General features: G+C 44.4%; 1 protein-coding gene across 3 annotated transcripts in view; it reads left to right on the plus strand.

Moving 5' to 3' along the window:
• Positions 1–23,248, plus strand: part of USP24 (ubiquitin specific peptidase 24) — a 130,973-nt gene extending 107,725 nt beyond the window's left edge. For 2 of the 3 annotated variants that reach the window (XM_040978486.1, XM_040978487.1), the window contains exons 53-67: positions 408–503; positions 1,885–1,988; positions 3,288–3,401; positions 4,293–4,389; positions 6,290–6,406; positions 7,027–7,119; positions 8,208–8,310; positions 9,862–9,983; positions 11,498–11,611; positions 12,294–12,359; positions 15,212–15,278; positions 16,237–16,315; positions 18,153–18,228; positions 18,680–18,766; positions 19,083–19,372. In XM_040978486.1, the coding sequence (XP_040834420.1) occupies positions 408–503; positions 1,885–1,988; positions 3,288–3,401; positions 4,293–4,389; positions 6,290–6,406; positions 7,027–7,119; positions 8,208–8,310; positions 9,862–9,983; positions 11,498–11,611; positions 12,294–12,359; positions 15,212–15,278; positions 16,237–16,315; positions 18,153–18,228; positions 18,680–18,766; positions 19,083–19,283 (1,536 nt within the window). In that variant the 3' untranslated portion in view covers positions 19,284–19,372. Of the gene's footprint in view, positions 1–407; positions 504–1,884; positions 1,989–3,287; positions 3,402–4,292; positions 4,390–6,289; positions 6,407–7,026; positions 7,120–8,207; positions 8,311–9,861; positions 9,984–11,497; positions 11,612–12,293; positions 12,360–15,211; positions 15,279–16,236; positions 16,316–18,152; positions 18,229–18,679; positions 18,767–19,082; positions 19,373–20,660 lie in introns of those variants that run through there. The other variant, XM_040978488.1, reaches the window with a different exon arrangement.
• The last annotated feature ends 417 nt before the right edge of the window (positions 23,249–23,665 follow it).

Below are 23,665 nucleotides of genomic sequence, written 5' to 3' on the forward strand. Positions count from 1 at the left end.
AATGTCACTGAGTTAGGATTTAAATTTAGAGCTATTGTACTACCCAGTCCAGAATTTTAAATACTAGATGATCAAAAGCAAAATCAGCACTTAGGGAGGCAAGAAGTTTGTTATACTTGGGAAAACTCTACTTTTCCCTTCACACCCATAATGTTGAGCTAGAATTCACTTTTCTTCATATGGTGGCTTTCCTCAATTTCCCAAAGAAATAATAAATCACCTTTTTATATCATCATATTTGAAATGATTTCATGTTTCTTTTCATGAAATTTAGAATTTTTTTTATGAAATTTCTTTTCATAAAAATTTAGAGCTTGAGAGAAGGGAATTATAAATTGTAATTCACTATTTACCACTTCATGTATTGAATATTTTACTGTGTCTTAATTATTGATTTTCTTTTATAGATGGTGAGAGATGAAAACCTCAAGTTTATGAAGAATAGAGATGTGTACAGTAGTGATTATTTCAGTTTCGTTTTGTCTTTAGCTTCGTTAAATGCTGTAAGTAGCTTGTTGGATTCCACTAAAGACCTGAGAAGAGATTACAGTTAAATATCTTTGAGCTGAAACTCTCTTCACCCTTAGTTGTTAATAATCAGGTCATATTTTTAAAATCCTTTAAGTGTATTACTTACCAGATGCTTGTGAGATACAGGCTGTGTTCCATAGCTTGGCTGGTGGTGACTATGAGTGTGGGGGGGCTGCTGGTGTATACTGTTTTTTTTTTCTTTAATTTATTTATGTAGATTTTTTTACATAGTTGATCAGGGTGGGAAAGATCAAGGGTTAGGGTAAAGTAGGTGAGATCATTGTTTCCAGTTTTTTTTTTTTTCTTCCTGTTATACCTGGAAGAAGTCAGGAGACAAGTGGAGAAGCCACACCCAGCTTCCCAGCCACCCCAGTGCTTGGGGATGGGGAATGGCCACCTGATATGAGCCTGTGGTCCCTGATGTGGATTGTGTTCCAGGGCTCTATTTAAGTGGTTTTGATAGTTCTGAAATGCTGTTAATCTCACCAATCCAAGGATGAGGAAATCCTTCCAAGGTCCATTGGCTGACGTAGTCCACCTCAGATTCTCCGTTCACCAAAATATTTGCTGTGATTGCTTGGCTGGGGTATCTGGCCAATTTGTTCTGCCCTCTTCTATTTGCCATGGTACCAGATGTCCTCTGCAGGCCCCAATGGACTGCCATATACTCTATGTGCATCTGGACATGCTGTCCTCTACTCCGTCTTTCCACTGAGGAGGCCCAGTTCTGACATATGTGCTCTGTAGTTAGTTCACCAGTCCTGGACTTGAGCCCTCAGGTCACCACACACCCCTAGCTCTGCCATCCCCTAGACCCCAGCAAGTTCACACTCCCAAGCCCTCACAAACATGCTGCCGGGCCCATGGCTTTTCCTGGCCAGAACCCTACCCCCAGGTTTCCCAAGCCCAACTACCTCCACCCAAGCAGGACAAAAGACCCAGGCCATGTGACTCTGGCCCTGATACTGAACTTTCTGAATGCATTTACTCAAATTACACGAAAAGCTGGTAGCTGTGAGTTCGTGTCAGTGAATACTGGACTCCCTGGGGATTTTATTTTTCCAGTTTGTACCGGATTCAAGGTTTATCTGAAGTACTTTTTTAGTTCCTGTCAACAGGGGACATAAATGTCCTTAGTCTCTTGCTTATTTAATATCCTGTGGTGTAAATGACCTATTTTAAGAGGTCTTCATAAGAGAAATGAAGAGGGTATCTTGACCTTTTTAATAAATTTTAGTTAGAACATTTCATATGATAAACTGGCTGGATTTTTTTAATGGACATTTTATGTTTGCATACTATTATACAGCTTATAACACTGTTTAATAAGCTTTTTTCTCTCCTCTCTTTTAGACTAAATTAAAGCATCCATATTATCCTTGCATGGCAAAGGTGAGCTTACAACTTGCCATTCAGTTCCTTTTTCAAACTTACCTACGAACAAAGAAAAAACTCAGGTAAGAAGTAGTGTTTTGATGCTCTGTTGTGATAGAAAGCACTGTTTGATTCAGTTAAAGTTAGATAGGTTTCAGAGTCATTGGTGTTCTCAGAATTTGGGAAGGTATAATAGAGAAAAAAACAGAAAAATTGTTGTAGGCAGACAGGAAGCGGGAGTGACTGGCTGTATTCTGGTCAGGGCTCACTGGAGCTGAGGCAGAATGGTTGGGTTTGGAACTCACTCATGCATGCCGTCTGCCTGAGCTTTGATAGTGGGACATTGTAGACGGTTTGAATAGGAATGTGGATTCAGCATATTCTTCCTCATTGTTTTTGTCTTCAGCATCTGTTAAGTAAGGTGCCCGGCACATTGTAAGTTCTAGGTAGTAAGTAGTTACTCTGTGAGTAAATTATGAGGGATAAACAGAGTAGAACAGTGGTTTGTAGGATATAACTGGATTTGGGGGCTGGAAGTAAGAGAGACCAGACAATAAAACCATTGAAGTTTTGATTTGTTTTTTTTCTTTCTCACTGACATTAGTGATTTTCTTCAAGTATGGAGAACGTGTTGGACAGATTTTTTTTTTTTGGTCAAACTTTTAAGAAAATAAATATGATGAAATTATTTTATGCATAGTAAAGCTATTCTAAGTGATTTCTGCATTAATAATTTGATGGGAAAATGAGAAATAATGTATTCTTTTAGTGCATGGCATGGGATTAACTAAGGAAATTTAGTAGGTTACACTGACTTGTGAAATTTTCTCATACTGCCTCCACATTGCATGTTCTCTGCATTTTGGGTATTGAGGGCAAGGCAGGGACAGCAGGTCATGAGTATAATCACAGTAAGTTTTTTTCTGTCTTGATGATTTTCTCTCAAATAAGGATACTAATGGTTGTAAAGTATATAAATGTTGATGCAATCTATTGTGGAAGTAGGCATTTTGTAAATGTAAATGGATTGAGCAAAATGAAATGCTATGCATCAGACCTTTTTACCAGTTTAGGTTGCTTGACAAGGTGCAGCAAAAGGAAATAGCAGAAGATAAAAATAAAGTGTAAGACTTAAACTTCTCCACAGGGTAGGGCAGAAAGAGTTACACCATAGGCAACCAAAGAATACAAAGCCTTGTTTCTGGGGGGGGGGGTGTCATTGAGCAGTGTTAGTGAGTCCTTGAGTGTCTACTTCATTTCTCCACCCCACCCATCGTAGGTGCATGCATGCTTGCTTGCACACACACACACAGAGCTACAAAAATCAGGTAGCTCTGTAGAGTTATTTGCTGGAGTCTTGCATTTCTTTGTTTTTTCTTCAGGGCTGATACAGAAGAATGGATTGCTACTATTGAAGCATTACTTTCAAGAAGTTTTGATGCTTGCCAGTGGCTAGTTGAATATTTTATTAGTTCTGAAGGGCGTGAATTGATAAAGTAAGTGTTATGACCTTTTAATGAAAAGTTTGTTTTATTTCAACTTGAAATTGTTTTCCTAATTGGAGTCCCTGGGAAAGCAGTAGAAGATAGCTCAAGCGCTTAGGTCCTTGCCACTCCCATGGGAGTTTAAAGAAGCTCCTGGCTTCGATCTAAGCTGTCCTGGCTGTTAGCCATTTGGGAAATGAATCAGCAACTAGAAGATCTGTCTCTGTGTCTCTCCCACTCTGTAACTCTGCCTTTCAAATAAGTGATTCTTAACAAAAAAACTGAAACATTCCAGAATCTGAAACTATTTGATCATGTGTATGATAGTCATAGAATTTCAGATTTTCAAGTTAAGGGTGCTCAGCTAGTAATGTGTGCAGATACTGTGAAATCAGAAATGTGCCAGCTCCCAGGCATTTTTAGAAACCCATCCTGTATGTGTCTGTGACTCTTAATCTTCAGTTCTTTCTTTGCCCAACCATTTTCCCTTTTTTTAATGCTGTTTATTTGGGAGGTACCTGCTCTTTTGCCCTACATAACTTCCAGTGTTCTGGATCTGTTTGCAGTCTCTTGGTGCCTTCTCAGGTACTGTGATGGGAAATGTGCAGTCTCCCTCATAGGTATTCTTCCCAAAATAGTGATACCTGAGTCAAATCCTGCACTCTTTTAGACTTATTTTATAGCTACCTCACAGAAGAATCTCGGATTTTGAGTTTTCAGCTACGGAGGATGAGCAGTTCTGGAGACCTCAGAAGGCTCCACTAGCCAGAGAGCAAGTGCCGGAGCTCTTGGAAGACTCAAGCTGACATCTTTGAGTGTTGTTGTTTCCTGAGGGACCTGTGTTAGGAAGGTTGATATTACAGAAATCAGTCCTTTTTCAGTACGATGTTTCTCTTCTTTTAGAATTTTCCTGTTGGAGTGCAGCGTGAGAGAAGTACGAGTTGCTGTAGCCACAATTCTGGAGAAAACCCTTGACAGTGCCTTGTTTTATCAGGATAAGGTTGGTTTAATTTTTAAAATAACACTTAATGATGCATTCTGATTTCACCAAATGTTTTTAATTGTGTGCTTTGAGTTAGAAAACCTAAAATTAGAGTGTGGGAAGTCTTACAGCATGAAATGTTCCTTCTATGAACCAACTTTCTAATATATCCCAGGATGGAAAACCTTCTGCCCTTTCTCCCCATATTCCAAAAGTCTGGGCAGGCTAGGAATGTAGGTCTGCTTTTGCCTGTTTCAGGGTGTTTATTAGAACACGCCCCTTACAAAATCCTCTCAAGAAATTATATTAAATATCTCTGAACAGAGCCTCGCCTAAATCTCAAGACTATTCTAGACCAAGAAGTAATTCATGCCACATTTGGCTTTTGGTCTCTTTACTCAAAAGCTGTTTTCCTGATCTGAACTTGCAGTTGGTAACCAATCAAATAGTGTCCTTCCTCTCGGGGCGCTGGCCATCCTAGCTTCTTCCTGGGGCTCTATTCTTCACTAGTCTGTGTTCCTGTTCCTCTGAATTTCTTCTTCCCAGCCCTGTTTCCTGACTCATACATACATGTGCTAGAACAGACTGTGGTGTTTATTTTATCTTCAGTCCCCAAAGACTGCAAATCTTAGGCAAATAAGTGATAGACATTGCAATTCTGATTAATTCGATCTGTCGTTGAGTCCTAGTGAAGAAAGCAGTTACTTTCTCAAGTTTGCTGTTTCAAACAGCTGACACTACTACATGGAAAACTTTGAAAAATGTTTTTCAGAACAAATTGGTTTCTTATCAGCATTGGCTAGAAGAAGTGTGTCTCACAAACTTGAATTCTAGGAATTGCTGCCAGGTGTCAGCTGTGGGCACAGCTGTGAGTGAGTCCCCCTAAGGAAGGTGTTGATCCAGAAATGGTGCCTGGCACCATTTCCCAAGCACTTAGTTCCTTCAGCCTGACCAGACAAGCCCATGTGCTTTGTTCAATCCGAGATAAACAAAGAGGCGAAGAGGAAGTTAATTTAGGAATTGGGAAGTGGTTTTTGATCAGTTCAGTCCTGAAGGCAGCATATCTAAAATAGATCATTGCTATCAGTGTAGGACAGCTTGAATGTCAGCGCTCTGAGATAGCCTTCTGCTTCCTCCCTATATTGGCCTGAGAGCAGGTGGAAGTGGAATGGCCATGCGGTCTCCCATGAGATGGGGCCAGGCCACAGCAGGTTAGCCCTCCCTCCAGCAGGCAGCAGAGGAGAGCGGCACACCTGTCCTTAGTTCTTGTATCCCATCGCCAGTGAATTTCTAGGGACTTACTCAAAACCAACTGGGTGGGAGGGAGAGAATAAGCAATGTCCTAACCCAAATGGTTTCTAAACAAATAAAATGTTTTTCAAAGCTTTCCATGAGGCGTCAGCGGGCTTCCAAGTAAGTTCCCAGTCGGATTGGTATTACGTTGTCATCTGTCAGGCTGTCGCTCTCCATTCACTCCATCGGCTTGGTTTCTGGCCCCTATGCCTGTGTCTGTGTTTTTTATTCTTTGCATCTGTGATTATGTGAAGGAGCAGTTTAATGGAGCAGGGGATTCAGAAAGATGTCTTCCTTAATCAGCTGGCCTTTTTAAGAGCGAGAGGAATTGGGTCTGGGAAACACGTAACTGCTGGACGTTAGGTTCAAACCCTGGACTCTGATCTGGGACAAGTTGAACTAAGTTTTTCTTTCAGTTACTATTGAAGACCAGTCTTTCCGGGGAAGGTAAAACTGGTCATTCCAGTCTTGCTCCCCAAAGCATAAATTCATCTGATTCTGAGATTGGACTGTATCAGACTTTCCTTTTATTGTTATGGTGATTTACTTCAAATTAATTCTGCCACGACAGATGTCTATCTTACATTCTTTTTCTTTATATAATTTTCTTCTTTCCCCAACCTAGCTGAAAAGCCTTCATCAGTTATTGGAGGTGCTGCTTGCTCTGTTGGATAAAGATGTCCCAGAAAACTGTAAAAACTGTGCTCAGTACTTTTTCCTTTTCAACACTTTTGTACAAAAGGTAACTGATTTTTTTTCTGGTATTTCTTAATAGCAGTTTTATGTGTAGAAAAATTGATGTGTTCATGTGAATTATATAGGATTTACATGGTTTTACGAGCATTCCTCAAAATGTGTTTGTAAGTTGTACAAATATATTTGCAAAAATTCTGAGGGAAGGTAAGTACAGTTACTCTTTGAGAGTTGAAGTCTACAGAATAGATTGATTGCTTCTACCTCCTCGTTTAGCTCTGTTAAAATACCATTTTCGGGCCCAGCGTGGTAGCCTAGTGGTTAAGGTCCTCACCTTACATGCACCAAGATCTCATGAGCATCGGTTCTATTCCTGGCGGCCCACTTCCAATCCACTTTCCTGCTTGTGATCTGGGAAAGCAGTGGAGGACGGCCCAAAACTTTGGGAGCCTGTACCCACATGGGAGACCTGGAGGAGGCTCCTGGCTTCAGATCAGCTCAGCTCTGACCGTGGCAGCTGCTTGGGGAGTGAATCATCAGGCAGAAGATCTTCCTCTCTGTCTATCTGCCTTTCCAATAAGAAAAAAAATAAATCTTTAAAAACAACAACAACAAAAAGACCATTTTCTCTGGGTGAGAGTGATTGTCATTCTCGTTCTCTTGTGACAGCAAGGTATTCAGGCTGGAGATCTCCTTCTGAGGCACTCAGCTCTACGCCACATGATCAGCTTCCTCCTCGGGGCCACTCGGCAAAACAACCAGGTAATGACCATGCCTTCCTCCCAGCAGCTGCTCTGTGGAATCCACACGCTGAGCCGGCAGACCCAGTGGGTTCCCACTCAGAATGTAGGAGGACAGGTGGGGACTTCAAAAGCTCTCGAGGAAGCGGGTGTTGGGACCCGCTTCTCTAGCTGTTTGGTTGGCAGCTGGTGATTCTGAGTCAGGTGACATGCCAGAGGAAATAGGGAATCAGCAGATGAATGGGGCTCTCTCTTTGTTGCGCTGTCATTTCTATTCTCAGTCAACAGTTAAAGCATGGAGAGCCTAAGTAACTTGTTCGATGTTGCAAGTAAGAAAATCATCAGTGAAGCAGGGATTTCAAAGCCAAGGCTTCTCCCTGTGTGCCAGTACATGGGTACAGCATCCTTTTTTGGTTACAGAAAACAGGTTTGCGGCTTGAGCTTCACGCAGTGGCCCGTCACATTCCTGCTGCTCCTCCTTTTTGGCAGTGAAAAACAAGTACTGATGCCGTAGCATGTTCTCACTATTAACAATATAAGATTTTATCCTGTCCATTTTTTAGGGAAAGCTTTTCGTAGTAGGAATTCCACTGACACTAGTATTAGCTTTACTTTCACTTTAATTCTGCTGCACATAGAAATGGTATTTGGTATCAGTGGAGCAATTTTACTTTTGAAAACATTTTCACTTTTACTATTTCATTTTATCCTCAACCATGAAGTAGGCAGAACAGGTAACACTATGCCTGCCATTACAAACAGCAGCCTGGTGCTGTTACGGTAAAGAACTTACCATGTTCGTGTGGACAGTGTGTGGCAGAGGCAGAGCCACGCCCCTGCTCTTCACCCTCAGGAGCTTTTCCCATGATGCCTGGCACATCATAGGCACTCACGGCCCAACCTGAATGCTTGAATGGATTGGTTTTGAAATATGAGCTGTTATGTACAAGGGGAACCCTTTTAGCCAAATTAAAACCAGTGGCTGTTTTGCACTTTGACCTTTTCTGCTGCCAGTGTTGGAAAGTAATTGTGGTTGAAAATGTCATGAGCCAGCAGATCCTCCCCCTTCTTCTAGAACACTAACATCTGCTTTATTCCCTCTGGTGACAGATACGTCGATGGAGTTCAGCACAGGCACGAGAATTTGGGAATCTTCACAATACAGTGGCACTGCTTGTGTTGCATTCAGATGTCTCTTCACAGAGGAACGTTGGTGAGCTTTCATTTCTTAAACACATCAGAAAGAGGAAGGGGCTTAATTTTACCATTTGTGGGAGAGAAAATGGGTCAGTCACTCACCTGGGGAATGAGAAGATAAATACTTTTAAAGCTACCATAGGAGTAAAGATTCTGTATTTATCAGAATTCATTCATACCGTAATTTGAGTAACATGCAATGAGAGAGATAGCCGGACTATAAATTGGAATCTCCTCACTTGTATGAACTTGACTGAGCCACCTGCCCTTTTTGATCTTCAAGATAAAAAATTAAAAACATAGGTCCCTGGAGGTAGCCAGAATTAATGAGGTAAACGCTTTAAGCACTTTGTACAAAGAGAATCCATGTGTGACATGTCAGTGCAGTGTATTAGCTATCAGATAGAAGTGGCATTCCCTGTTTTGTCACCCAGAGCTGAGAGCACAGTCATCGTTAATGCAGCAGGGACACGATTGTCAGAGGTGACGATTCCATGTCCTCACCTACATGCATACCGTGCATTCACAGCAACAGCAGCAGCAGAAATGGTCATTACGAAGCACAGCCCCTAGAATGTGCCCAACGCTGTCTGTGCCACTCTTTCCCGTCAGCCTCTGACTCCACTGTGCTTAATTTACACAGCAGACCTAAATAAATGAGGAACCAAATATAAAGAGAGGTGTAGTGACTGCCACAGGGCATCAGCCACAAGGAGGCCTAGCAGCCATGGTGTCACTGCAAACCTCTGGCCCCCAAGCAGGAAGCCAGAAAGCCAGATGAAACCCCCGAGTGCATTCTAGTAGGCAGCTGCTCACAGACCCTCCACAGGGACACAAGAGGAGAACGTGGGGTAGGAGTACTGTGTAAGTCATTTCCTTTACTTTGCTCTTCCTCTTTCATTTGAAAGTGAGAGAGACAAAGATCCCATTCTACTGGTTTATTCTCCAAATATCTTTAACAGCCAGAGCTGTGCCAGGCTGAAGCAGGAGCCAGGAATTCAGTCTAGGTTTCCTGTGTGGGTTGCAGAGACCCCAGTACTTGGGCCATTACCTCCTGCCTCTCACCGGGCACATTAGCAGGAGCAGAGCTGGGATTCCAGTGTAGCCACTCCCACATGGACAGACACGTTTCAGTCAGTATCATAACCACTGTACCAAACGACCACCCTGCCACAGCTTCCCAAACGCTGGTTCATTTGTGTAAAGCAAAAATCTGCCTCATTTCATAAGTTCGTACAGCCTGTAAAAAGAGCAGATTACACACCCTTGTTCTCCTAGCGGTTGAGGTAGCTCTTGGGTTAAAGTCTGCATAGCCTGAGGACAGTGGCTTGAGGAACAGGTGTCTTGTCAGTGGCAGCTTTGGGCAGGTTTTCCTCGTGTCTTGAGTAGGAATCACTAAGAGTCCCCAACTCCAGCTCCACATATACTGTTAAAGCGAATAGGTGGAGTTTTCACACGTCTGACCTTGCCCTCAGAAGGGGTGCGCATCTGTCAAGTCACTTCACCTCATGGAGCAGCACCGAGTGACACAGGTTTTGTTCTGTTTTGCTTCTTGGGTTTCCTGAAGCTCCTGGCATGTTCCAACAGCGGCCTCCTATTAGCATTGCTCCCTCGAGTCCTCTGCTGCCCCTGCACGAGGAAGTCGAAGCCTTGTTGTTCTTGTCTGAGGGGAAGCCCTACCTGTTAGAGGTATGTAGTTGTTCTGAAGAAATCATCTGTGTCATTCCTCCTGTTTGGGGAAAAATGCTGTTTATTATAGTTAATTTGTACATGTTACTCTGGTGAAGAAGCAATTGATGATAAGTGAAGAAATAAATTTCCCTTACTGTGTATATGTCAAAAAGAAATCCTTCATGACAGAAAGTGTCAGTCTTCTGTTTAGTCAGGAGATGGCGCTCCAGACCCCATCCAGCCCCGGGAGGAGGCAGCAAAGCACTTCACCACTGCTTACAACTACCCGACTTACTATCCTGTCAGAGGGATGACACCCACCTGCCCACCTTATGGCTGTCCCTCGCCCTGGAGTGCTGCAGCTTATTCACACAGGTTTTTTAAGCCTTAGTGACATGAAAGTGGGCTGCTCCTAGCTGTGGCAAATGTGTGGTCTAGCCTCACTCCAAATCACCCCTTTATTGAGTGACACCTTTGGCAAATTATCTGTTTTCTCTGCCATATCCTGACATGTACATGAATCTATTCCCAGGGTGTCGTGCTAGGTTTTGGAGTTTTGGGGTTTGTTGGTTTATTGTTATTGTTATTACTATTCAGTAGTACTGTGCACTGTGTCTGGTTTTTAAACCTAGTGCAGTGATTGTTTTAATCTTCTAGGAGGTATTTGCCCCTGAAAACCTGATGAAAGTAGTGTACCTCAAATTGTTAAGTTTCAGATAGATGCAGACACTATGAATTCTGTCTGTAGACATCTAGCAATTAAGAAAGCCACTTCAGGTCGTTGGGTGGCAAAGCCATCCACTCGTTCAGGGCCGGAGGGTTGCCCTACAGCGGCCAGCACTGAGCAGAATGAGGCGCTGGGTGCGGGCAGGTGGGTGATCCCTCAAGCTGCAGTCCTTGGGAGGTCACTGCTTGGGCCCAGTGCCCTCTCCCCACTAAGCTTCTCTCTCATCTCTTCCCTCTGTAGATTCTCCCATCAGCCATGTGGTCTTCCTGTCAGAGCCAGTTGAGCATCGTCCCTTCCCCAAAATTGGCTTGTTGATGTGATGCCTTGGGCCCGGCTTTCTTCCTTGCTCCTATTACCACCCCCCGCAGGAGGGAGTTGCTGGTTTCCTCCCTCAGTTCTTTTCTAAGTAGGGTCTGTTTACCCTGTTCCTCAAGTTTCTGAGCTGGAAGTGGGTACTTAAACCCCACACCCTGAATGTCCTGCCTTACTCCTGTTGAGTTTTTAGTATCTTGTACTGTGCTGGTGGTACTTGGGCTGGGAGGACATTGGCCCATCTAAATTTTTATAGATGTCTTCTTCAAGTTCAAACTGGCTTGTGAATCACCTGTGCCTTTTTTGACTTAGTAATCAAGTATTAGGCTTGGGGACTAAGAGGAAGTTGTTGAGGAGGGTCTGTAATGTGAAACAACTTCAAGAAAAGAAAAGAAAAGATAAAGCAGGCATGCTTTAATGCACAGTTGGTGATCTCAGAGATGTCAGATAGATGTGGGCAATGTGGAAGAGCTTCCTGTGTGTCTTCCACCAGGTCATGTTCGCGCTGCGAGAGCTGCCAGGCTCACTGCTGGCCCTCATGGAGATGGTGGTGTACTGCTGCTTCTGCAACGAGCACTTCTCCTTCACAGTGCTGCATTTCATCAAGGTAGGCCCAGCAGCCCGGGACACCAGCTCCAGCGCTGCATGCTTTGCTCCCGGGCAGCAGTCCATAGCTCATGACCTTGGTTGCTTTTCCGGATCATGAAAACTGTATAGGCTCATGCTTAACTAAAACAGAATTCAGTAATGATAATCACCACGAACATTCTCTTATTTTATCTTTTGCTTAATCTTTCATAACATTTTATTTTCCATACATGTGTTTTAACGTGCCAGGGATCTTACTGTTTTTATGATTTTGTTTTCATTTTAAGTCTTTTTCCATATCATTAAAAGATAATCTTTAAGTGTATGTTCAGAATACTCAAAGCATTGTTTTATAAACCTTATCTTCTTCATTTAGTGCATCTTAGAACATTTTTCTATTTTGTTAGCTGTTTTGTATATTTCACTCCAAGTGTACTCAGAGCATTCTGAGCTGCATTCTGTACCCACATGTTCTGGAAAGCCCAGGGCTTTTCCCTTTGCTTTTTCCCCTCTCCTTAGAGACAGTTTATTTCAGCCCTCAGAGTTAGCCTAGAAGGAAACTGTGGTCCCAACAGCAGAGGTATTTGCCCAAGGTCAGCCAGATAGTGGTAGAACTAGAGCTAGGTTCCAGCGTTCCCACCCCCAAGTGCTTCCCACTAAAAAGTTACCAGAATTTTAATGCTTTTTAAAAAATATTTCAGAATCAACTCGAAACAGCTCCACCCCACGAACTGAAGAACACTTTCCAGCTACTCCATGAGATATTGGTAAGTCATAAATCTTCTGATGCACTTGGATTTGTTGGATAGCATATACTTACAAATAAGTTACATTTCCTTATATTACATTTCTGTTCATTTTGCCTGCATTTATTTAGCTCTCGTCACATCGGGAATGTATATTGAACATTAGGGATTTAGAGGAGAGCAGTTGTAGAACTCACCTGCTGGCTCAAGTAAAGAGCCAGCAGCAGTTACGGTGTGGGGCACCAGGGAGGCCTGCGTGGTGCTAACCCTTGCTGAGTCACCGAGCTGAGTACAGTGTTAGCGGTGCCCAGACCTCATGATAAACTCCACAGGAAATGGCTGCCTTGGCACTTCTTCCAGTCTTAGACACTGCTGAGTGTACTTATGCTACTGAAAGTGTTAAGAGCCATGAAACTGAAGTGGAATCAATTTCAGGATGATTTCTAACTTCCTAAATGTGAAAAACGGGAAAATAAGTTATCATCTGCAAAATAAAAGTATTATTGGGAACTGAGATTCAGAGCTATGGAGTGGGAACCGAGTAGAGCTTGAGAAAAGAAACCCATACCATAGGATGGAAGGCTTCGGATGCCAGGGCCAAGGCATGTGGACTTCCCCTTAGACCAAGGTTGCACTCAAGGCTGGGGACCAGGTTCATCCTATTTGCTTATTTATTTGTGTGACTGTTTTTTGTTTGTTTCTGACTTTTTGATCCAAATTGTATTTTTTTTTTTTTTAATTTCTGGGTTCTATCCTACCTTTAAAAATTGAATCTCATTCTTTCGCATAGCAGTCACCTAAAACAGCAGTGCCATGGCCCCTGGATGAGGCCTGTCTGAAATTCAACCCACTTGGTTCATTGGTCATTTTTCAGCCTGTGTAGGTATTAAGTCTACAGGCCCAGCTGTCAGTTATGGGACTCCACAGAGGGGTTGGAAGTGGGAGAGTGATGTGATCAACTAGTGTATCTGAAAGATACCAGTCTAAGGCAGGTGGACTAAAAGAGAAAGTGAGGCAGGTTAAGCCACTGCTAAATCAAGTCCTGACTGCTCCACTTTTTTTTTTCTTTTAAAATTTATTTATTTTTATTGGAAAGGCAGATGTACAGAGAGAAAGAGATAGAGAAAGATTTTCCATTCACTGGTTCACTCCCCAAATGGCCACAATAGCTAGAAGAATTTAGCCACTAGGATGTTGTGCTGGGTCCCTGACTGCTGCACTTCTAATCCAGCTCCTTGCTGATGCACCTGGGAAAGTCACAGAAGATGGCTCATGTTCTTGAGCCCCTGCCGCCCTTATGGAGCTCCTGGATTCAGCCCTGGCTGTTGTGGCCATGTGGGGAGTTAAACAGCGGACAGAAGATCTCTCTCTGTTTTTCACTCTCTGCCTTTCAAGGAAATAACTAAATCTATTTTTTATAATTTATTTTTATTGCAAAGTCAGATAGAGAGGAAGATGTTCCATCCAATGATCACTCCCCACGTGATCGCAATGGCCGGTCCTACGCTGATCCGAAGCCAGGAGCCAGGAACCTCCTCCAGGTCCCCCACATAGGTATAGGATCCCAAGGCTTTGGGCTGTCCTCAGCCACCCTCCAAGGCTACAAGCAGGTTGCTGCATGGGAAGGTGAGCTGCCGGGATTAGAACCAGCACCCTAATGGGATCCCCATGCATTCAAGGCGAGGACTTTAGCCACTCATCTACTGCGCTGGGTAAATAAATCTTTTGTTTGTTTTAAAGAAGCGAGGCCTGGCACGATAACCTAGTGGCTAAAGTCCTCATCTTGTACACAGTGGCCCTGCGTCCCATCCAACTCCCTGCTTATGGCCTGAAAAAGCAGTCGAGGACGGCCCAAAGCCTTGGGATCCTCTAACCGTGTGGGAGACTCAGAAGCTCCTGACTCCTGGCTTCAGATTAGCTCAGCTCTGGCAGTTGCGACCACTTGGGGAGTGAACCATCAGACAGAAGCTCTTTCTCTCTGTCTCTCCTCCTCTCAGTATATGTACTTTTCTAATAAAAATAAGTAAATCTTAAAAATAATAATAAAATAAAGAAGCAAAGTCGAAAGTTGGAAGACCACATATTGAAGACCAGCAATAATCTGAGTGTAAAACAACAAGGCTTCCTCTAGGGAAGAGGCAAAGGCAAGAACAGATCCAGAGCAGTTTTGGAAAGAGGATCAGAATCCAGTGACTGTTGTAAGTTGATGAAGAGGAACTAGCTCTGGAAAGAGAGGGCGGTACTGTAGCACAAAGGAGCACTTAGGAAAATGGTTTTGAGAAAACACATCTTGGTACAATTTTTAGAGTCTGCCTTTCTGGCTCTTTATCTTCTTTTGGTCCTAGTACTTTTATAAGCATTGATAGGTTATTGCTTCTCAAGTGAATGACTGTGTTTATCGGATCAGCCACAGATTAATGTAGTTGACTGTACTCTGCAGCAACAAGTGAGACCCAGGACCAGCCCAGTGTAGCATGATACACACTTTCATGTGTATCTTTAGAGCCTCTGTAATAGCAAAACTTAATAAACAAGTTAGAAGGTAGATTACTTGTCCTTAGGATCCTGAAATACATGCCTTCATAATCCACAAAGAACCTCCAATAGAGTTGGTAGGAAGATGTGTGTAAGAAATGGGTGGGTCTTAGATATATGTGTGTGTGTGTGTGTGTGTGTGTGTATAGCTTTTCATTATGGTTTAAAGTTTTAGATAGATGCCAGAGGTAGAGCAGGGGCTCAGTATTTGAGTGGGATTTTGTTTCATTAGAAACGGATTCTCCTGGATGAAATTGTAAAGAAGGTACTATTGACTGGAGCTCAGTTTCCTTCTTTGATTTACCAACCTCTGCTTCTTTCCTTCCTCCATTTCACAGGTCATTGAAGATCCCATACAAGTAGAGCGAGTCAAATTTGTCTTTGAGACAGAAAATGGATTACTAGGCAAGTATGCCCACCTCCTGGGCAGGTGTGTCTGGTCACTGTTCATCACCCTAGATCAGTGAGCAGCATCCCAGGAGTGGGAGAAGTTCTTGTATTCCCTCCTGGTCGGGAGAGTTAAAATCCCAGGATCTCACTCCTGCTTACCATCAGTATGGGGCAGCCTAGGAGTCCTGTGACTGAGGCAGGTGCAGCTCAGGATACTTTGGGTTTTTCCAGCAGACTGATGGCCACTTTCTAGGGAAGGGAAAGCTAAAACCTCACCCTCAGGATGTGGCCCAGCTCATGAGACAAGGTTGTCTTTCTACGTGTGGTTGTCTGCTCAGAAATTAAAAGATTAAATTGGCTTCGCTGAGTTACTAGAAAATGCTGAGTTTGAAAACAGTGTTGTCCAGCTCCCACTATCCACATGTATTCCCAGTTCATTGGTGTCACATGTGCACTAGGAAGAGGTCAGGGCTCCTTGGATTGCGCAAAGGAGATGTAAGGCAGAAGATACTGTGGCCACAACCTTCCAGGCCACAATGGCAGTGGCAGCTGCTCAAGAGCAGGGGCTGAGTGGGAGTTACCTAAAACAACAGGAAAGACTGTTGAGTTTAACCAATGCCCGTAACCTTCCATTTATCAAAAAAAAGGGGCGTGGGGGTGGAGAAGGGAATGTGACACCTCTTCCTATAGAAAAGGTTTGGCTTCTGTCTGCATAAATAAGCAACAGGTAGAATTGGTGGTTCCTTTCGTTTTTCCTAAAACCAACCTTTGACTACCATTCACACTCTTTAAACATACCTGAGGTAGCAGCATTCCCCATTCGGGAGTTTTGGTTGGGTCAGGCTCCATGCTTTTAGTTAGGTAGCAGCTTGCCGATCTGCACGTTAGAATGTAACTTTGATAGGAAAGCTAGTTCCCACCTGGGCCCGCCCTTGTCTCTGTCAATGCTGTCAGCCTCCCCTCTTTCCTCCAGCTCTGATGCACCACAGTAATCATGTGGACAGCAGTCGCTGCTACCAGTGTGTCAAGTTTCTTGTAACCCTTGCTCAAAAGTAAGTATGAACTTAAAATGCAGAAAGTAATGGTATTTTAACTACAAGTAAAATATACCAGCCGAGGGTGGAGGTGGGAAGCGAAGCAGGCAGGGGACCAGGGAGTGGAATCTACCTTGTTTTTTACCTAGAGAATCTAAGTCAGGGCATGCTTTTGTGAGAGGCACAGAGACCTGTTCAGATAGTCTCAAAAGAATGTAAAGGAACACCAGAGAAACAGTAGCAGACCCATCTGTATTTCAGAAGGGCAGCAAGCGAAAGAGAACTTGGCCCAAGAACTCTACACAGGTCTCCCACATGGGTGGCAGGGGTCCAAGCACTTGGGCCATCCTCCTTTCCCAAGTACATTAGCAGGATTACCAGCTCCATGTTCTTGAATCTTCCCTTGAGGTCTGTGATTCATGGAACCCAAGCACCAACTCTGAGTCTCCAGGACCTTGTTTCAGTATAGTCTCTGAAGGAGCAGAGCCATTTCATTTGTAGCTGTCAGGTATTCATGGCTGCACATGCCGCGCCAGCAGATCACTTCCTCTCTGTAACAGCCTCGCGACAGCAGGTAGTTGGTCATCACTGTGGCCTAAGTGAGGTCCTCAGGATGGTAGAACTAACAGTTGACCACAGGCTGGTTGACTTCAAAGTAGATCTCTTTTTCTTTAATGGTAGTACAACAGACATAAAATTTCCCATTTTTATTTAGTTTTGTTATGTGCAGCACAGTGGCATTTAGTGTGTGCCCACTGTATGGATCTGTTATTATTATCCAGCTCTAGAACTCTTGCCTCTTCCAAAACTGAAGCTGTGTGCCCTGACTCCCCTGTACCCTCTGCCCCTGCTCCTTGGCACAGATGGGAACGCTCTAGGGACCTCAGGGCGGTGTGCTCCTGCAGCATTTGTCTGTTTGTAAATGACTGACTGTCTTCATGGTCCACCCATGTCGCAGCATCTGTCAGAAGGAAGAGGTCCACAGAAAGTTCATAGCAAATACATATTTCAGAACAGTTGCATGGATTTCAAAATGTGTTGCGCCAAAATAAACTTACCTTTTAATTCCATTTTTCTGTGAACCATTTGGAATCCTATCCTATATTGCTGTATGTATGTAGCAGATTTTGTGTATCCAGTCGTATTAATTGGAGTAGACTTGGAAAGTAAAAGTTCTTAATATTAGAGGAACCTTAGTGGGTTGCTGGTATGACTCTTCTGTAGTGAAGGGGATCCAAAGGGCCACGTGACCACGTATAGCACACATTTACCAGCACACCACACTACCACCATGGAGTCTCACACCAAGTCGTCTTTCTGACTGAATTTATCTTGCTTCAGATTTTAGCTGATTCTTAGACACAGGAATTGCCTTTGTTGGACTTGTACCAGATTAAGGAAGTGGTTTGACCGCATCTACTGCATTTGAACTTCCTAAACAGACATAAAGAGAACCCCGTTCTAGTAATGCATGCACATCCATTTTGCAGATGTCACAATCCTGTGGACACAGATGCATTGTCGTCCTACAGTAACTATGGGCTTATGGGCTTCATACTGGCAGCATGCTGGCTCTAGTATTTGCTTCTGATTGGCACTTCCCAGTGATCCAAAGGCCACTGGTGTACCTGATGTACTCATGCATTCTTAAGATACTGCTCATGCACTCATTCGGCCACACAACCTCTAGTACTAGCTTCTGGTATGAGAAATAGCTTTCTAGATAACCAAAAATGAAAGGGACAGTCTCCACAGCCGTGCAAATAAAAGTGTTTCAGAGTACAAGGTACTGTAGGTTAAATGAGTATGTTTACAAAGAAAACATGTGACTGATAAGAATGTCCTCATTCACCAGGTGTCCCGCTGCTAAGGAATACTTCAAGGAGAATTCCCATCACTGGAGCTGGGCTGTTCAGTGGCTACAAAAGAAGGTAAAGGGATTTTGTTACATTTTGCTAGGTTCTAGTTATAACATGGGACTCAATAATAACGCATCTTATCAGAGAAAATTGTGTTAATTTATAAGCAGATCTCATGGTATTTTCAGACTTCAGGTATTTCTTTACCATAGTCAGCACCCACATACATGCATTAATTTTGTGTGTTGGGCTTTGTGGTGCTAAGCCTCCACTTGTACAAGTGGCATCACATGACGGAAGGCTGGTTCAAGTCCCAGCTACTCCAGTCAGCTAGGAAGGAGGTCCTTTACTGTGGTTTAGAGAATGGAAGTAGCCTTCCACCAAGGCAGAGGCGAGGAAGGTCTGGGCAGACCACATCCTATTTTGGGATGCTTTTGGATCTCCAGTGTCTGCTGATAGGAACTGTAGACTAACAGGCTTGTTTGTTTTATCATCTCTGCCGTCATTTTGTCTTCCTTCTCAGATGTCAGAACATTATTGGACACCACAGAGCAATGTCTCTAATGAAACATCAACTGGAAAAACCTTTCAGCGAACCATCTCAGCTCAGGTGAGCCCTGCCTGTTTCCCTGTGGTGTGATCAGAGGGAACTGTGGCCTTGGGGAAGGGAAGTGTGCGCTTAAGGTGAGGGTGGGGACTAGAAGCCACTGCGTTCTACAACAGGAGACAGCTGATTCACATTGAGGCTTGTGTGCACAAATTGCTGTCCTAGAAGAGATGTGCTGTGGGTTGGTCCATCTGGTCAGCAGAGCAGAGGCTGGGTACTGTCATGAAAGTGCCCTCACTGGAGTTTCATATGCAGGGTGGCTGCCCTGCCAGCTCAGGCAGGCGCTAATGTCGTTGTCTTGTGTTTGCTTTTCCTGCAGGACACACTGGCATACGCCACAGCTCTGTTGAACGAGAAAGAGCAGTCAGGAAGCAGTAATGGGTCAGAGAGCAGTCCCGCCAATGAGAACGGAGAAAGACATTTACAGCAGGTACACCTGTGGGGTGTGCCCTTGCATGCCAGGGCTGTGCCTGCCCCTCAGCTTTCCAGGAAGCTGTGCCTCCAGGGACCTCAGCTCTGACCTCTCCAGAGCTGAGCCATGCTGCCATGAAAGGCTTTAAAAAGGGAGGTGGCTAAGAATTTGGCACAGCGACTCAGATGCCACTTGGGACGCCCACATCCGTAGTAGGGAGCCTGGGTTCAAGGCTTCCTGCTGATGCACACCTTGGGATGGAGCAGGTGATGGCTCAGTCTGCTCAGGTCGCTGCCATCCACCTGGGAGACCTGGTAGAGTCCCAACTCCTGGCTTTGGCCTGGCCCCAACTTTCACAAGCATTAACAGATTGAAAATCTCTGTCAGTCTTTTTCACTCTTTAATCCATCAACTTCTGTCTACTTTCAAATAGATTTTTTTAAAGTTTTCAATACCAGTCATTACAAAAAAGAAACAGTTATCAAACACCTACTATGACAACATAGTAGTTGTATATAGATTGTATGTATTTTGTCATATCGAGTCTGTGACCTTGTGTGATGGTCCATTTCCATTGCTGTGTAAAAACACCTGCTCATCTCTGGTGAGAAACTTGAGGGGGTGATCACAATAGAGGGCTGGGGAGAGTGTGTATAGAAGCTAAGATCATTCCTGACAGCGTGCGTGGAACTTCCAGGCCCAGGACAAGGACACACTTGTACCAGAGAAGTCTTCCTCCCTCTTAAACCTCCCTATAGGCCTCTGCACACTGAGGGGGCCTAGCCTGCCCATGATGACACAACTTGACTTCTCTTTAACCTCACTCTTGAGTGTCTTGTACTCTGTCTATAGCTGTTGCCTGTCTTCTTAACAAAGCTCTCTTCACCACTTTTCTGCTGCGTGCTTCCCTCTTCACAGCCAGACTTCTCTGAAGAATTTCCTGAACTCAGCCCTCTGCAATCTTATTTCTCGCTCACTCCGGCCTCTTCCTGTCTGGTTCCCTCCTCCTCTGCCCTCAGTAGGGGCCTGACCGGTAGCCTGTATTTTTCTGTCTTCACCTTAGCTAACTACCTGCTCCTCCCCATTGAAAAATTTCCCCAGGACCTCTCTGGCACCTTGCTCTCCTGGTTTCCCTTGAGGCCTTTTGTTTGGGGACAGAGGCAGGATTTGGATTCAGGAACAACCCAGAGCGCATCTCACAGGTGCAGAGCAGAGTGGGAAGTGCAGTGCCCAGCACAAAGTGGGCATCAGTGCTAGTCAGCCCACCACTCTGCTTTTCCACCTTGCTCATATGGAACTTGGACGCAGGTAAGTCACCAGGCCATCTCAATGATGAAATGAGCCTGGAGAATTGAAATGTAAAATAGGTTACTTTTTATTTTCCTCTAATAAGCATTGATTTAGTTGCCAGGTGAAGATATGCTTAAATTTCAGAGCCCAAATCAATGAAGCAGTGTAGAAAACTTTGTTCTGAAACTTCCACAGGGTTCAGAGTCTCCCATGATGATTGGTGAGTTAAGAAGTGACCTTGACGACGTGGATCCTTAGGGCAGGCGCCCAGCACCTGAGAAGTCAAGCCAGGATGCCGGATGCTTAGCCCCTTTAGCAGCGTTTGGCAGAGCCTGGAGAGCGGGCAGGGAAGGCTGCGTGACAGCACCGTCAACTGTAGAAGCAAGCAAGCGTCTATGGGCACCAGAAGGTTCGGGAGCTGTTTAGCCATGGGAGAATGCCAGCCTGTGGATCAGCTGCGCAGGTGGCATAGTCCTTACATGAATCAATGTTTTTGTGATGATTTTAGGAAACAAAGTTGGTGGCAGACTTTTGTTACATGAATGAAGTGTGAAGATAAAGCTCTTACTTTCTGTATGATGTTACGAAGGAAATTCTTTTGGTTTTTATATTTTAAGGGGAAAAAATAGGCTGCCTTTAGATATGTGGGGCAAATTTTTAATCTTGTGGTAACATTGGCTAGAAATATCCAACTTAAAATGATGTAAAGATATGTGATACAATTCCTCTCTGTTGTACAATAGTAGTTAAAGAATACAGTTTACACAGACCTTTGTATTTAATATGTCTCCCTTTTGTATAGAATTTCTGAGGGGGTGGGAAAATCCCGGGCAAAAGCCTGGATCTTGACAAAATGTTACCAGGATCAAAAATTGGGAAATTATCAAGCTCTTTACTGTATTTTTCTGATATAAATGAGATTGAGAAGAGCAATAAAAAAAAAAATGCTTTGTTCCCCGGAAGTACAGGGTGCATTCTTTGACATGATTATAACAGCAAAGCGAAAAGCACTTTAAGATATAATTTTATTGAGTTTGGCTTCGTAAAACGACCTTTTTAATGCTTGGAGACATATTGAATAAACTGTAGTCCTGAATCATGTGATCTGCAATCATTTGCTTTCGCTTAAAATGTAATTACTGAAGCCCTAGAGAATGGTTGTAGATGACGTTAGAAAACACTGCTTGGGAGTGATTTGAATGCAGAGAAGGAGTCAGACTGTGATTCTCCTCAGTATGACTAATCAACAGTGAGACAACAGGTCGGGCTTAAGATTTCTTTTCATAGAAATAACTAGAAAAACATGGAACAGCCACCCGTTTCGTTGTACTTCCCAGTAGTAGCACTATTCACTTAGAGCTCCACTTAGATATCAGCTTCGGGGCCAGGGGAGGGATCTACACCAACACACTTCATATATTTTGTACATTTTGTATTTTGAAATGCACACATTCTCAGCCCTGTATTGCCTTTAGTTGAATGCCCTGCCTTATTGTCAGCTCACCGTGTGCAGATCTGGAGGGGCCTTAGGAAGTGCCAGGTTGCCCATTCAGTGAGACTTGCCAACTCAAAGAGGCACAACCAGCCCCGAAGTGCCTTTCGGTTGCTTTTGTGTTCTGTGTGGACAGATGGCAGGGCAGGCAGCCTCTCAGTGCTGTGCACTTGCCGTCACATGGGAATGTCGCCCCTCAGCTTGGGAAGGTCCCGGCTCACAGGCGGCGGTGGCCGTGGCCCACGTGTGGAGATGCAGGGCAGCACATCAGAGCAGTGCTGGGGCCGGTGCAGGTGACTGGCAGACTTGCTCTGGTTGTGACCTTCTTGCAGTTGTGACTGTGCCATTCCCAAACCGATTCAGAATATGCAGCTGCATCCCCTCCCCTCCTGTCCACACCCATCCTCGCCAGAAGGCCATGTGGGACACAACACTGAAAAGCCAGCAGTGATGCGTGTTGGGATATCACCGCTGGCAGCTGCACTCTCAGGAGCCCAATGCAGGAGTGAGCGATCACTTCTACGTCCCCTTATTTCCTATGGAAACGACACCTTGCATCCCTGCACCTGCTGTCCTCGCTGTGGAGCTGCGTGTGGCCAGCCGTGACTGCGGTCCCCACCACTCGCATGGGCTCTTCACCTTGCCCATGTCATTGCTGCAACAAGCATCATCTCACCTTGCCAGTAGCCAACCTGATCGCTAAGAGCTGCAGCCGACAAACCTGCTGATGACTTTTTTTTTTTATATCATCCAACAAAGTGACAATTGCAACAGGCTTACCTTGGAAGAGTTGTTTTTACTGCCGATTTTTTTGGATGAAGATGTTTTTATAAATTCTCAAAATGGTCTGCAAATCAAGCAAAAATTGCACAATTCACTCAAGGCACTGTGTTGGTGAGAAGCTCCCTTAATGAAGGCCAGTCTTGGGATGGCCAGTTGTGTCCAGCAGAAGTGTCCTGAGACGAAGAGCTGACGAGCCTCCCAACGGACAGCTTGCCTGGGGCCTCTCCGGGTGGACTCGGGGTCAGGACCCAGAGTGCCACCGCAGCATCACAATAGTCCCTGTCCCGCCCGCCTTCCCTGCTGACATCAAGGTGTGTGCAGTTCCCTTTCCAGCTTGGGACAAGCAGACTGGAATTGTCCTCTGCTACCTCTTGTGTACAAAGTCTTGTTTATAAAATTTCAAAAAGAAGTAGATAAACTAGAGAAGAACTGTAATTCTAAATTTGGTTTGTGCGTGGCAGAGTTCTTAGCTTCTAAGAGCATAAAATAAATTTTTCAAAAATGTCCAGTTGGCATCTCCCTGGAGTTCTTCCTCTTTCTGTCAGCACGTGACTGAGACACAGAGGCTCCGTGGGCCTGTGACTTGGTGCTAAGCGGTCTTCAGAGTCCTTTCTGGGGTGTCGACTGGTGGTGGTGGGAGTGGACACTGGAACTGCTTGGGGCAGTGAGCAAAGCTATAGGAAGGCATTCGTTGCATCCCCAGGACAGGCCCAGCAGGAAGCCCACAGGTCTCAGACCCTGCCCATTCCTTGTACTCTGGAATAGCAGTGCTCGTCTAGGGCTGGCTTTGTTTCCCCGTTCAGTCAGCCCACTGAGGACCTCCCATCCACGAAGAACTATCCCAGGGCAGGCAGATCGTACCAGAGGCATGGCAAGGTGGTTTTTATTTTTAAAAATCGTTGACTAGTGAAACTGCTACAAAGCC

Source organism: Ochotona curzoniae, unplaced genomic scaffold, assembly GCF_017591425.1.
Source record: "Ochotona curzoniae isolate NIBS_2020 unplaced genomic scaffold, NIBS_Ocur_1.0 contig_291, whole genome shotgun sequence".
NCBI lineage: Eukaryota > Metazoa > Chordata > Mammalia > Lagomorpha > Ochotonidae > Ochotona > Ochotona curzoniae.